Source organism: Paralichthys olivaceus, chromosome 2 (assembly GCF_024713975.1).
Source record: "Paralichthys olivaceus isolate ysfri-2021 chromosome 2, ASM2471397v2, whole genome shotgun sequence".
NCBI classification, from domain to species: domain Eukaryota; kingdom Metazoa; phylum Chordata; class Actinopteri; order Pleuronectiformes; family Paralichthyidae; genus Paralichthys; species Paralichthys olivaceus.
The window spans coordinates 18,726,995-18,741,596 of record NC_091094.1 but is presented as its reverse complement, the minus strand read 5'-3'; the positions used below and the strand labels follow the sequence as shown (position 1 = coordinate 18,741,596).

The following is a 14,602-nucleotide window of genomic DNA, read 5'->3' as shown; positions in this document are numbered from 1 at the left end:
TAAGGTCCCTAAAGGATCATTGTGAAGCTCAAAAATAGAAAGGGTTGTTAAAATTAAATGTATAATTTACAATTAAAGATATCCAACCCAAGAGCTGTACATGCCTCCAACAACATACATTATGCACTGCCCAACTATGGACATGAAATACATATTATGAACATGAAAACACAGCTTGGTCAGAGTAAGCTGCCCAAACAGGAAACACTTATTTAAAATGTCTACAAGGTTTTCCCCTTTGTGTTTAATGTGAAAAACTCTGAGCCACCACAAACCAGATGTTGCCTCCATGACATAAATTAAGGTGTTCCCTGCACATTAAGGCCTCAGTGATGGCACAGCCAGACTGCCTATTTAAGGAAAGCCATAGTCTTGCAGCTGCCTTTCAAAACTGCTCTGCATCTGCTCACAACTCTCTCCCCCATGTTTCCACACTCCAGCCGTACAGAGCGTCCTCTAAATGTTTAGGCCCTTTTCTCTAAATAAGGCAGCCTTATCGTAGTTCCTGTCATTTCTGCCTTTTCCCAAACATCCCAGGCATAGTCTGTGGCAGTAGCAGCCTGCAGCCTGTGCATTCTTTTGCCTTGTATGGAGAAATGGCCTGGACTGGGATGTCTTTGTATGGGACCGACCAGCCTCTCCATTGGCTGGGGTGGAAAGGGGAGTAACCCACCAGGAGTCTGATTCTTTAAACAAACTTTTCAGTAGGACTGCCTGCCTCCCTTCCTCTGCTGTGTCCGACCCAGACAAAAGGAGTTTGAAGGACTCCCAAAGACTTGTACCTGAAGCAAAGGTGAGGAAGACAGCTGCTTTTTAAACCACCAGGTTGTATGAATAGATTTTAAATGTTTATAGTTTGATGACTTTTAAGGAGACTGGGATTTCTGTGAGTCCAGGAGTACAATGCTCAACTGTCAGTGCTGAGGATGAAAGAGAGGACAAAGTTACAGAGAGCCTCTGAAGTGCAGCTTTGATGAACAGAACCTGATAAGCTACAACAGACCTTTTTCATCCGTTGATGAAGGCGAAGAGAGACCTGTGGCGCATGTGCACCTTAGATCCACTCTATGCCCACATGTGTTTACTTCCATCTCATCACTATGGCACATTAGACAGAGGAATTTCTGAATGCAGCTGACCCATTTAGACCTGTCTCACTTTACATTCTCTTTAACACACATGCATGCACACAGAATACACACCCACACACTCATACACACACTCCTCTGATGTCTTTTTATAGACAGTGAGAGCTTAACTTGCACTTCACTCTGTTTGTTTTTGGAATTCCTGAACCGTCAGCCTTCTTAGTCGTCACCACAGTAGTGATGATCTGCAAGACCTCGATGAGTGAGGGATGATAACAGTCTGACTGTTTGGTGATACCAGTGTGTGTGTGTGTGTGTGTGTGTGTGTGTGTGTGTGTGTGTGTGTGTGTGTGTGTGTGTGTGTGTGTGTGTGTGTGTGTGTCCTAGCTGGACAGAGAAACAGAGAAGCTCTGTCATCAGTGGGATAAGAAGGGGACAGGGGAACTGTGTTGGCCAAGGAACAAATAGAGTTGTTAGTACGAGCCAAGCTGAGGCATGTCAGCCAGATGATTACGTCGCTGGGATCAAAAATAGTTGGTTGTGAATCATTGATGACTGGCTCTGTTGCTACAGTCACTGGGACAGGATATCTGATTTTGTTTTTTTGCACCTTGAAAATGTCAGTTGTGAATTAATCCCTTTCGTCTAAGAATCTTTCAGATTGATTGCTTGCAACAGCTAAACAAGAATGTTTAGTAGAGATAACTAAAATCCATTGTCTTGAACTGTTTACACATGGAGCTAGTTCATTTAAATTTTGCACTCAATCAACTGCAGGATCAACTGTGGAGGAAGTCCTCTGTTCCTGAAACCTTAAATATATGAGCTGCAGAGGCTGTTTGTTTTCCAGCTTCCTCAGTGACTGTGAGATGGAGAATGGGAGAGGCTGCGAGCCAGCAGCACACACCTTCCATGTTTGTCCCTATTTCTGGCACGTAGAGAGAAAGATCAGCCAAACAGTAGTGGAATGAAATGAAAGATGTGTTTATAGTGAGAGAAAGGAACTGCTGCTGACAACCTAAACATACACATCTATTTTGGGGGAGTTAAAACTACTCTTGATAGATTAGATATCCATTGAGAATATACTGTAATATTACAGTTAGAATAAATATAGTACATTTTAGAACTCTGGACACAACCCTTGTCAAACTGCTTTGCATTGACCATAAAAATGAGATTGTTGCTTCAATTGAGATCACAGGAGGAAAGTAGGTAGGCAAGATAGGCAAACATGCTCTTCACCTGAGAAATGATGTAATTGGGAGCTGGTAGCTCGTACAGTATATTCCCATCACCTCAGTGCTGCTCATGGCATGATGTCACACCTCTGTGTGATTCATCAAACACATTCACCCCCTCCCTCCCTCCTGTCTGTCCAACCTGTCCTCTGTCTGCTATTCCCCACTGGGTATAACACAATCAAAGAGTCACAAACACACACACATGCACATGCACACACACGAATGACAATACCTTGCAGACGTGAATGACAGGTCTAATTCTGGAAGGAGCTGAAGTTAGCTGCAGTGTGCACCGTGGGGACATGTCGTTTTCACACCCATCACTATACCAACGATCAGGGAGCATGTGACTCTCTCTTGAGAGGAAGCAGGAGAAGAAGATTCTCTTGCTTGCGGCAGATGAAAGAGAGAAGATAAAAGGGTGTAATGGAAGCAGTTCTCCAGTTTTTAGCCAAAATATACATCAAATTAAGCTCCCCCTTTCAAATGGATGCTGAAAGTCATGCTACCATTAGTAGTACAGCCTCAGCACAGTCTTATCTAACCTCTGAATCATGTCTCTTGAATGTGCACAGGCCCAGATCCAACCGCCACCATGTCTAGCAAGCGTGCCAAGGGAAAGACCACCAAGAAGCGCCCCCAGAGGGCCACCTCCAACGTGTTCGCCATGTTCGACCAGTCTCAGATCCAGGAGTTCAAAGAGGCGTTCAACATGATCGACCAGAACAGAGACGGTTTCATTGACAAGGAGGATCTGCACGACATGCTGGCCTCTCTGGGTAAACAGCTTTGTGCTCAGGATGAGTTATTATGGCTACAAGAGTAAACCTGAGGTTCAAAAGCAGAAAAGCACAGCTGGTTTTTAAAGGGGCAGCTAGCCTGCATTACAATCACGATTCATCCTCACCTGTCAATCATGACATTTCACGCCGTTTTTATATAATCAAATAAATGATTAAAACCAAATTGACTGGAAAATTAAGACTTGAACAAACACCAGTGTTATACGAACTAGCTAAATGACTAAACCATCCATGAGGTTAACCTATTTCTCATGTACTTAGATTTTTTTCTACTAACATGAAGGAGGTGGGGTTGATGATCTATACTGCATTTAGCCAGCAGGTGGCAATTGAGATGCTTTGGCTTCACTCTTGGGAGCAGTCATATCCTCCATCTATATGGTGGGGAGTCTGCAAAAGATGCTATGTATTGTGGGAAATGTAGGATCTTCTACTTCAAATTTGATTTTGATGTTTACCAACTTTGCAGAAGAAGGAAGAATGCACAGTGACATAGAGAATATTGCATAGTCCCAACAAAACGTAGGTTGCTGTAACCGTGTTGTTTGTCCTCAGGTAAGAACCCCTCTGATGAATACCTGGAGGGGATGATGAGTGAAGCACCAGGACCAATCAACTTCACCATGTTCCTTACCATGTTTGGAGAGAGGCTCAATGGAACCGACCCAGAGGACGTCATCCGCAACGCCTTCGCCTGCTTCGATGAGGAGGGATCTGGTGAGAATATAACCAAAATTATTATATGCACAGATGGGACTGTCAATGTTTATTCAACTTCAGTAAAGTTATTTGCCTCCATTAGGTGTGATCCATGAGGACCATCTGAGAGAGCTGCTGACCACCATGGGTGACCGCTTCACAGACGAAGAGGTGGACGAGCTGTTCCGTGAGGCCCCCATCGACAAGAAGGGCAACTTCAACTATGCAGAGTTCACCCGCATCCTGAAACACGGCGCCAAAGACAAGGATGACGAGTAGAAGGGAGGAAACGACTGCCTCAGGCCCCCGCACGCATAATACACCACAAGTCAATCCCCAGCTTCTACCTTTGTGCACCTTGTAGGTTTTAGATAAATTGAATAGGAAACCATGTAGAAATATAAATGTTAGAAGTTAAACGTGATGCCTTTTATTACATCTACACGTTTCTGAAAGGTAGGAACTTGGGATTCAAATATTTTGCAATACACCACTTTTCATTTTTTAATCGTCATTGAAGGTTTTTATCCCTGAAGGACAGGTGTATCACAGCATATGCGTCTTGACTGCAGCTTCATCCACATTGACTGACAGCTGCTCTGACCTGTTGGAGGGAACGTGGTCAGACAGTCAGTGGGTGCGGGGGCTGCTTGGACTGCCGGATTCAGTGCTACATGCAGTACCAGCCATGTTTACCTCTTCCTGCCAATTAGCTACCACACCTGCACTGCAACAAAATCTCCTTCTCTGTTACAAGTGTGTCCCAGTATGTTGGAAATGGATAAAATGATTATTATATTTGTGTTTATAATTTTTTTGACAATCAAAAGTGGCGAGTATGTCCACTTGATGAAATGGTTACTCGAGCTTTTAGTGTAAACTTATAATTCTCTCCCATCAGCTGGTTGTGTGTATTTGTTGAAGGATCAGGTATGTCTGTGCTGTTTGAAGGAAATTAAGTCTTGATATTGCTCAGGCTAATAAAGTAAGTTTGTTCATACCATTGACCGCATAAAGTGAACATGAGTGTTTTTGAGTCATTGTCATTCAAGTCATTTTATTAAATTCACTGGCTTAAAACACCATTAGTGCATTTCTAATTTGTAGCCCTTTGTAATTCAAAGCCAGATATACCAGAGCATAAAAGCACCCACCTGGATAAATTATCAAAAGTTTTTCTTCTCAGTTATATCACCTCACAATGATGGCTTAATAAACACCAACTAAATATTAATTCCTGCAAGATTATTTTCATATCTCGGTGACAATAACTGAATCGTAGGTAAACCCTCAATAAGGTCTGTGTCCAACAAAATATGATACATTTTATATGGCTTTGTTTACATTTCAAGTGAGATCACTTGATAATTTAAAGTACTTGGCTTCAATTTACTTCAAAGCAGTGGTTTCAAATCTGAGGCATTTCTCTCTGGGTTTCTGCAGGTTTCCACAAATTCAATTTAAGACTTTTTAAGATAATAAAGAATGCAATTTAATACCTATATGATATGAAAGAATAACAGAGCCCCAGAATGATTTAAACTTCCCAATAATCCCCATAAAATAAATAGTTAAATATCATGGTAGAGAATAATCCTCGAAACACCATTTTACACTCAGTCATGAGAAGTATGATTATTCTAACAAATTACTATCTTACCAATGCAACAATAGACTGACAGGATACACCAATTATGAAAAACTGAACTTTTATTCTTTGAAATGCTTATACAAAACACACATTTAAACTTTAAGGCATATATTGCACGACTATCTTTTTATATATATAAAAAAAATGGGGACATGGGGATTATCCCTCAGTCGTATTAAGGCACAGCAGCCAGTCGGTCCGACCGTCAGTCATGACTAACAACATGAACTTGAAAAAACATTTTGGAATGCATCTGGCTGAAAAGACACTACACAGTTTGAGATAAAGATCATGCCAATACATACAAAAAAAAAATATTTACATGCATCAATACATTGTCGGCTCTGATTGGAGCATTGGTTTGCGCCTAAAACCCAAAATAAACAATAACTGTATAAAACTGGCCTCCCTAACTTTTAGCCAGCCTTTTCCATTCCAGTATCACAACTGATCAGGTGTCGTCACAGTGGCATGATTTAGAATGAATAACAAAAATATTACTGTAATACTTATTATCATGACTATGCTCCAACAACATATAACTCATAAGACCCAAACCTGACATGACCTGTGTAAATTGAGGTATAAATGCACATCAGTCTGGTACCTGTAACAACAAAGAAAAAACCCTCCACTGACATGTACAGATGATAACTGGCAGTGAGAAGACCAAGTACAAAACAAAAGTTTCCACATCTGCCATGAACAAGAAGATGGAGAGATTTGCTGGGGTCAGTCCTCAGCAGTATAACGACCTCACATTAGATGTTGGGTCCGTGCACATGCTAAATGTAACCGTTTGAACCAAACAAAGGCTCAGAGACTCTGGTAAACATGGTATTTCTGCTACAGTATTATTCCCATGGGAACCTGATTATTCCACACGATGCTATCGCTAATAGACCTACAGCCGGAATTCAGTCATATGCTGTGGTTTATGCTAAGACAGTTTCATAGAAACTACAGCTTCAGGAATGATTAGAACAACAGAACCCATTTCTAAACAGGTGGAGAAAAAAAGGAATGACTGAAAAATACTACACATGTATGCTGCTGAACCTTCCTGGAAATAAGAAGTAAATCACATCAGCTACTTTAGTACGTCTGCTACATTTGCTATAGCGCTATTAAGACATCCGAGGTTTGAGTGGCGACAGTGGAATATGTATAATTTGTCTTTCCTTCTAAATGAGAGGATCCAACGTTAAAAGATAAAAAGGTGCCACAGCTCACAGCGAGTGTGCCATTTCATTTCAGGAGCCGTGACAGCTCGATTCCATTGGATCACCAGAGCTGCTCACCTCTCTGCAGAAATTGATTTGTGTAACAGATCCAATGTGACCTTCTCCCCTATGTCCTATACTCACAGCCCCCCCCTCCCAACAACAACAATCCTTGCAAGCTGAGCAAGGTCACACATGCAAGTGACAGATATGCTTTAAACAAATAGAGAAAATACTACTGTGTTTGGCTGAATAAACGTTTAGAACTGACACGACACAGACAGACGTGATGCTTGTTGAGTGGTTCAAATGACAAATCATGAGCGTCGATGAATCCCCTCAGCTATCTAAACAAAAACAGGAAGATGGAGACATGGACACAGACACATTAAGGTGAGTCAGTCAAAATTGCTGCAGTCCAATCAATTTCTGTTCTGCTCATCGGGAAATGTAGTGGATTAAGAACAGACTAAATCTGAATTGCACAGCTACTGAGGAAAATAAAGTTGTTGCTGTATCGTCGTCCTTTGTATCCTGGCTGGGGAATGGGTGAAAGGCAGCTCAGCCATCGATGTCAGTGCCTTTTGTACATTCATCAAAGTCAAGTACTGTTACTGAAGAGGCCAACTGTGCTGGTGCTGATAATTACACCGATTTAAATTTTGTACAATTACGGGATATTTTGCTCCTTGTTCATGAATAGGAACTTGGAAAGTTGTTTTGAAAATGGCATCAAAAACTTTGCACAGTACATTAACTCTGCACTGGAGAGAAATGGCGCCGCAACAGCGTCCATCAAGAACAGCATATTAAAACAATAAAAGCTGCTTGAAACAGCACGTCTCTAAAAAAAACCTCATGTTCGACACTTCACTTCATTGCTGTGTGTCCTGCAGGCACAGGTTCAAATGTCAAAAAAGGACTGGTGATGAAGAAGATACATTCTCATATATACAGTGTTGTCCAGCGTCCTCTGCAGAAATACAAAAAGGTTCCTGTCCAGTCCCAGCGCTAGTTAACAGTTTCACTCACTGTGTGCAGACTGTGCTGGGGGCCCCACGCTGCAGTGATAGGGGTCTTTACCACCTGAAGAGAAGTGGGTTGCCTGGTGTCAGTGTGGACCATGCTCCACACACTGGGTGCCACTGCTGAATTCCTTTGGGTATTACTACTAATGCCGATAGTGGAAGAGGGCTGAAGAGGAGGAGAGAGCTGCGAGATGAGGCCTGCGAGAGGTTTGATCGTTGGAGAGGTGGAGGACGTTGGGGCTGAGGCTGGGACATGAACTGAAGCCTGGGCAGAGGCAGAGACTGTGGGGGGAGAAGGGGCGCGAGACGATGCTGAGGTTGAGATGGTTGATAGACTCGGAACTGTGACGGGGATTAGAGGGGATTTGTGGAATGGCAGGTAAAGTGGGACTCCTCTGGGGGATGTGAGAGAGGTAATGGCTGCGGCAGGAGCAGTAGGAACAAGCGCTACAGTTGGATGTGAAGCCACGACAGAGGTGGAACTTGTTGGGAAGAGGACTGGTGATGGCACAGAGACTGGGCTTGTAGCCGGCACTGCCGCGCTAATAGAAGTGGGCAGTGGAGCTGGAGCTAAGCTTGAGGTTGGAGCTGATGACGGAGCAGCCGCTGCTTTCTGAGAATCCAGCTGTCCAAAAACAGAAGCCGACAGTGGGACTAAGGTTGGCAGATGGGCCGGGATGAGCTGAGGCTGGCTTGGGCTGGAGGCTTTAGCTGTGTCCTTGTCCAAGGGGCTCCAGATGACTTTATTCATGGGGAGAGGAGACAGCCTTGGGGCTGAGACCAAGACAGAAGCTGGAACTAGTACAGGAGCTGCTGGGGATTGAGCCACTGGAGTCTTGCCTGAAGTTACAGCAGACACAGGAACTGCCATCGCCTTTTCCATGAGACTCTGAGCTCTGGAGGCTTCCATGACCTGTTGGCTGTCTTCTGGAGGCGGCGTGGGGCCCATGTCGCTGCTATAGGCACTGCACTGTGCTTCCACTGGTTCGGTCTTTACAGCCTCTGAAGGTTTGCTCTGGCTCTCCTGGAGCCTCTTCAGGTTCTCTTGCTCCGCTGCCCTCTGTAGAGCTGCGTCCACTAGGAGCCTCAAGTCGCTGAAGTCCTGAGTGGGGAACAGCTCAGGGGGTGTCGGGGGAGGCGTGTTGAAGAGGCCACTGGTGGGGCTAGCTGCCATTGTTGTGCTGGTGAGACAAGCAGGATTAACCCCTTGCTCCTCTGCTTCCCTCAGCAAACTTTGTGTGTCCAGCCTCAAGAGCGCCTGCACTGATCCTTCTTTACCCGGGTAGCCTGCTCCTGTCAGGATGGCTGTCGCCGTGCTCCCGAGAAGACTGAGGTCCAGCATGGGGGCGGAGCGGATGACAGACGGGCGCTGTTGAGATGAACTCGGGGAAGAGTTTCTCTCGGGGGAGCTGGCGCCACCTCCGTTAGATGAGTGGCCTTCGCTTTTACCACCAACCTTTCTGGAGATGGTGAACTTGGTTGGGTCTTTCCCATCCTTGCGAAGCAGATCAGGGAGGAGGCGGCGACGCGCGTTGATGAACCAGTTGCATATCTGTGGAAAGAGGTAAAATGTTTGGCATGAGCAGATCTGATTCTGAGAACTGACATTTTTACTTGAAGGCTTCCATTTTCACTGTGTTGTATTTACTATTTTTATGTTTCATGACGAGACAGCTGCAGTCTGCTCTCAATTAGCCAGATAAAAACAACCCATTCCGAATCTAAAAATGATCTGAGCCCTGTGATTTCAACAACCACCTACAATTTCTTTTTCATCTCCATTCGTGAGATGAGGCCTTACTTAACACTCTCTAGTGGTACAAGCCTCCCAAACAGTGAAGAAAGAGAAGGATGACAGACGTCAGAAAGCTGGCAGTAATGAGGGCCCGAGCTCAAATATGCTGAGCCACAGAGACGGCAGCCAAAGGCATTCCAGTGAACAGACTACAAAACAAGAAAGTGTCCTGCTGCCTCATTCTGATTTGTAATGGGCTAATTCACTTTATCTAATGCGGTGATTGTGTGGGCCTGCACGGAAAGAGGAAATGTTTACTAGTGATGCAATGAAGTGAAAGGGAAGCACGGAAGAGTCCTCCAGTTTAGTGTGGCAATAACATGTGATTACTGTTTTGCTGTTTCACTTGAGAGAGCATTAATATTCAATTTTAAGAATTTCTATAATTCATCATAAATGAAAATATATGAGCAAGTTAACCCTATAGATACATTTCACCATGCTGTGTTACTTCCTGAGTGCTGCTGGAAAACACAATAAATAAATACAAGAATGAATGAAAACCCGCTCCTCACCTGCAGCACCGAGAGGTTGGTCTGGCCTGACAGGCTGAGTTTCTCCTGCTCCGACGGGTAGGCGTTGAAGCGGTGCTCATACAGCCAGCTCCGCAGAATCTGCACCGCCTCCTTGGGTAGGTTGCCACGGCGACGGCGCTTCCCGAGGAGCCCCCTTCCTGACAGGTCGAGCGGGGAGCCGTCATCACTGTCTGACATGGCTGAGGAGTGCTCCTGCTCCGGGCGCTGCTCTTCCTCCAGAGCTGAGGGAGAGGAGGCCGGTCGTTAGTCATGTTCACTGCTAAAACTCTAACTGTTCTCATTTATCAAAACATTTCAGACCACTTCTACAGTTGACTATATTAAATATGCTTGTTATATGAGAGGCATCATTTTCATATATTAAGAGGTGTATAGATGTAAGAATATACATAATTATATGGTTGAATAGCTATATGCTCAGCTGGACCTTTTCAGAATAAAGGGGTACCGCCTTGTTTCCTCACAGTGGTAGAAGCCATGTGAGTTCAGGCTGGTCAGAAATATAAACAGGTTGTTTGAACTGCTCTGGCTCTCAGCTCACAAATGTCGGTTAGTTTTTAACCTCCAGGTCCACCCCAGTTTAGAGTGAGGTACAGCAGGGCTTCATGTACAAACCGAACATGTTCCAACAACAGCTCTGAGGTTTGAACTTTGTTGTGCGTCTCCTTTTCTATCCACGTTTGGCCACTGGAGGGAATCTCCCCCTCAAAATGGAGCATGCCTGATCCCAGGGGTGGGCCACAGAATGCAGTAAATGTCTTTCTCTGGAGCTGGGTGAAACCTGACCCCCCGGGGCAGCGCCTGTCTCCACAAAGGAGATTGTGTGCATATCAACATCACAGTAGCCAGTGGCCCAGGAATCTATTGACCATGCAGGAGGAGGCCGTTTTCACCTCATGCCAGCTCTGACGACCAGACTGCTGGAGCGGTTGACAAAATCTTTTCAATGCTGCATTCCTCTACAACGAGCCATGTACGAGACTGAGTTAGAAAAGTGAGTCTGTGTGGTGGGGGGGCTCAAAACATACAAATGCTAATTTTAATTGAATGGATTCCCCCCCAACTTCTGTAAATTAGCAAAGTTCTCCCAGTGCCTACATTTACTGTGTTAGCGCTGGGCAAGTTTGTCAGATGGATATTAGTGGGATCTCATTATGACATTTATACCACAAATTATTTGACTTAACTTCCCAATGAATGACTTGAAAACAAACTATAATACATCAGAAAAGAGACTTTTTTTCCCCTCTTCTAAAATTAACCCTGAGTGACATTTAACTTGGTGCATCACACTTCACTGATTTCGTCATGTGATTTAGCAATTTATATATCATACAAAGCTTTCATATTAATGATAAATACACTGATTTCAGTAGCAGTACAAAGATTTTTTGAAAGTTTAAGCTAACTTGGGTGTTTATCATCATATTATGTTAAATGTCATACCCTCCTATGCACTTTATCACTTTCTATTGCCCTTTTAGTTTAGTAACAGTTTAAAGTATCGTGTGATTCATTTTATTTCCAGGCACTGGTTCTGCATTTACTCTAAATGCACTTTATAGTTTTCTTTTCACTTTCTGTATGTGTTTAGACTTAATCCTTAATGGTTTTATTCTATTGTAATCTATTGTACAGTGTGTAATTGTAAAGTTGGAGCAGAATTGTCATATCTTATATAATACACACTGCACAAACAAAGTGAGCCGTTTGTTGGACGCAGTTGGAGTTTGACAGTCTCTGTGTAGGCCACGCCAGAGCTGCACAGCCTCACCTCCACTGGATTTATATCTGGCGCAATAAAACATCTGCACCCCTCCAACGTGGGGTTGAAAGTGGATGTGACTGATCTGATAAAAGCAGCAGAGGCAGATTGCAGACAGATGTCACCTCACAACAGCTCAGAGTCGCTTCACGGAGGCTGAACTGTCAAACTGGACAACTTGTTTACCAAAACACCTCGTCTATAAACCTGAGCCACGCTTTCCAGCGGGAGAAAGAGAAGAGCACATGTTCCTCCAGAGTCTGAAAACTCTGCCCCAGCTGCAGATTTTGAATGTGACCGTTAACAACAACACTCTCCACGCATCAGACACCAAACTTTTTACAGAGGGTTGATGCCGTCACGCAAGAAAAACACGAGGGGCCGCTTCGACAAATAAAAACCAAATGTTACGTTCAAACACGCACCAAACCGGAGAGGAGCTAAATTGGCCATCTGGAGCGCACAAAGGAGCCAGACAGGCACCGCACAGCCTCCCGCATGTCGCTCAGCCTCTCTCCGCCAGATGGACACCATGCCTCCTCTCCTCCTCCTCCTCCTCAGATAACTAGCAGGCTAGCTCTCCTCTCCCTCCACATTCAAACACACAAAGCCCCGAACACCACGCACAGCCAACAGCGACGCCGCGGCGGACGGACACGTATTGTTGTCGCGGGCAGTGAAACGTGTGTGCGTGATTCGAAAACACGACGTGTGTGTTTGTGTGTGTGTGTGCTCACCTCGTTTGAATGCTTTCATTCTTTGTTGTGCGCTGGAAACACGCAGCTGTCCAAGTTGCTCCGTACAAAACGTGCCCGAGACGATGGTTGACGCAGCGGCACTTTCAGACGCACGCGGTGTTGCGCTTTTTCTTTTTGTTTGTTTGGTTTGCTCTTCCCGCACTAACACGTTCGTCGTTCTCCCGCAACACAGCCAGGCTTCAGGTCCCCGCACACTCCGCGTCCATCGCACGACATGAGTGTTTTCTGTTCCTTCGTGTTTTACCTGCAGCAGCAGCAGCAGCAGCAGCTCTTTGCCAATCTTGACAGTCGCAGCTGAAGTGCTCCCGCCTCCTCCATAGCCGTCGGCCAATCCCTGCCCTCCATTCCTCCTCCCTGGGCCGCTGTCAGCCAATCGCATCGCTCCGCCACACAGGGCAGACAGGAGCCTCGTCTCATTGTGACTGACGGCGAGAAGCGTTTCATTCAAAATATAGTGCGGCCATTGAGACTAATGTTGTTGTGTGAACGCCTCACATTGGACCTTTTAACTCGTTGCATCGCGTTGGTGTGGTTGACTCGGTGTGATCGGGCTCACGGGTTGTTCCTGTGAGCGCCACATTGTGTGATCAGGCTTTTACGTAACAAAATGTTCTAGTTACGTAAATCATACACGTCGAGCGGTCGTCACATCTGACTCGTTCCTGAGAGAATCCACCACATGTTTAGTTATTAAAGTGATTTCTGTTGTGAGGCGGCACATGTGCAGACTGCAGGTGATACAACATGTGGGCAGAGACAACTGAAAACAAAGGTGGGAAGGTTGGGAATCCTCAAAAGTGTGATTTAAAGGCAAAATACGGTTAAAACGTAGAACAAATGTATTCTGTATATTCTGTTGCTAAATCTTTTTTCTATTTCGATGAACACAATACTCTTTTTAGTTCTATTATTTCTCAAGAAAATACAAATAATTTCCCACAAGCTAAAGAAGAGTGAGTCAAAATTAAAAAATAAAGCCACTATAATATAAAACTGTAATATACAATTAAAATGTAGAACTAGTGTAGTCTATAAAGTAGTTTGTGTCTAAATATTGCTTATATTTAGTCACATAGACATAATACTCCTACTAATATTTCTGTTATTATGTGTGGGATGCTGTGGATAGTCAAAGTGAAAGATTCCCTCAAACCAAATGAGAATGAGTCATGATTTAAGAATAAAGCCACTTGAGGATAGGATGATATGAAACTGTAGTATGCAGTTAAAATGTAGAGCAAGTATTGTGTAATCTAAATAGAACTGTATAAGTATTGACACATAGACACAGTACTCCTTCTTATATTTCTTAGGTTCCTTTGCGAAAATAAAAAGAAATGCTATATACGGAAAATATTGAAAGTCTCCAGGAGTTTCTCTCAAACCTGATGAGAGTTAGTCATGATTTTAAAATGAAGCCACTGGAGGATATCAAAGTATTATGTGTCATGTGTATTATGTGTACACATAATCCTTACTTACACACAATACACTTTCTTCTATTATTCGTTAGGAAATGAGTCATGATTTAAAAATCAGAATGTGAAACTTGCATGTGTGTACATTTTTCTTATATTTATACCGATAACACATGTACACATAATATTCTTTCATCTGATATTTCTTAAAATAAAATGAATGAGTGCTAGTTGTGATGTTAGAATGAAGCTGGATATCATAATATAAAACTGGGATGCATCATTAAAATGTAGCACTAAAGTATTGGGTCTAAATACATGTGTGTGTGACTGAAGCACAGACTTGCAGTTAAAATTAAATACATCAAGTGTGTGAATGTAAATTTAAGTTGAACAAATGTTGTGTTACCTATTAAAGTGTAATCACAATCAGTATGAAGTATAATCTTTAAAAAAGAAAAAACACATTCACGATAACCGATAGTGTGCAAACAGCTTCCACAGGACAGAAAGCAAATAACTTTTTTTTTGAGAAAGTGCTGTGTTCATTTTATTGAATGTTGCGTCTCTCCGTTACACATTTGAATAAACCTC

General features: G+C 43.6%; 2 protein-coding genes across 2 annotated transcripts; one reads left to right on the top strand and one right to left on the bottom strand.

The window, feature by feature from the left end:
- Positions 1-616: 616 nt before the first annotated feature.
- myl9b (myosin, light chain 9b, regulatory) lies at positions 617-4,839 on the top strand. Its single transcript, XM_020086999.2, has 4 exons — positions 617-793; positions 2,908-3,111; positions 3,691-3,852; positions 3,938-4,839. The coding sequence occupies exons 2-4, from the start codon at positions 2,928-2,930 to the stop codon at positions 4,111-4,113; spliced, it is 522 nt and encodes a 173-aa protein (XP_019942558.1). The 5' UTR covers positions 617-793; positions 2,908-2,927; the 3' UTR covers positions 4,114-4,839.
- A 687-nt stretch (positions 4,840-5,526) lies between these two features.
- LOC109629330 (helicase SRCAP-like) lies at positions 5,527-13,045 on the bottom strand. Its single transcript, XM_020087026.2, has 3 exons — positions 12,570-13,045; positions 10,047-10,288; positions 5,527-9,288 (listed from the first exon to the last, which is right to left on the bottom strand). The coding sequence occupies exons 1-3, from the start codon at positions 12,967-12,969 to the stop codon at positions 7,720-7,722; spliced, it is 2,211 nt and encodes a 736-aa protein (XP_019942585.2). The 5' UTR covers positions 12,970-13,045; the 3' UTR covers positions 5,527-7,719.
- Positions 13,046-14,602: the final 1,557 nt, after the last annotated feature.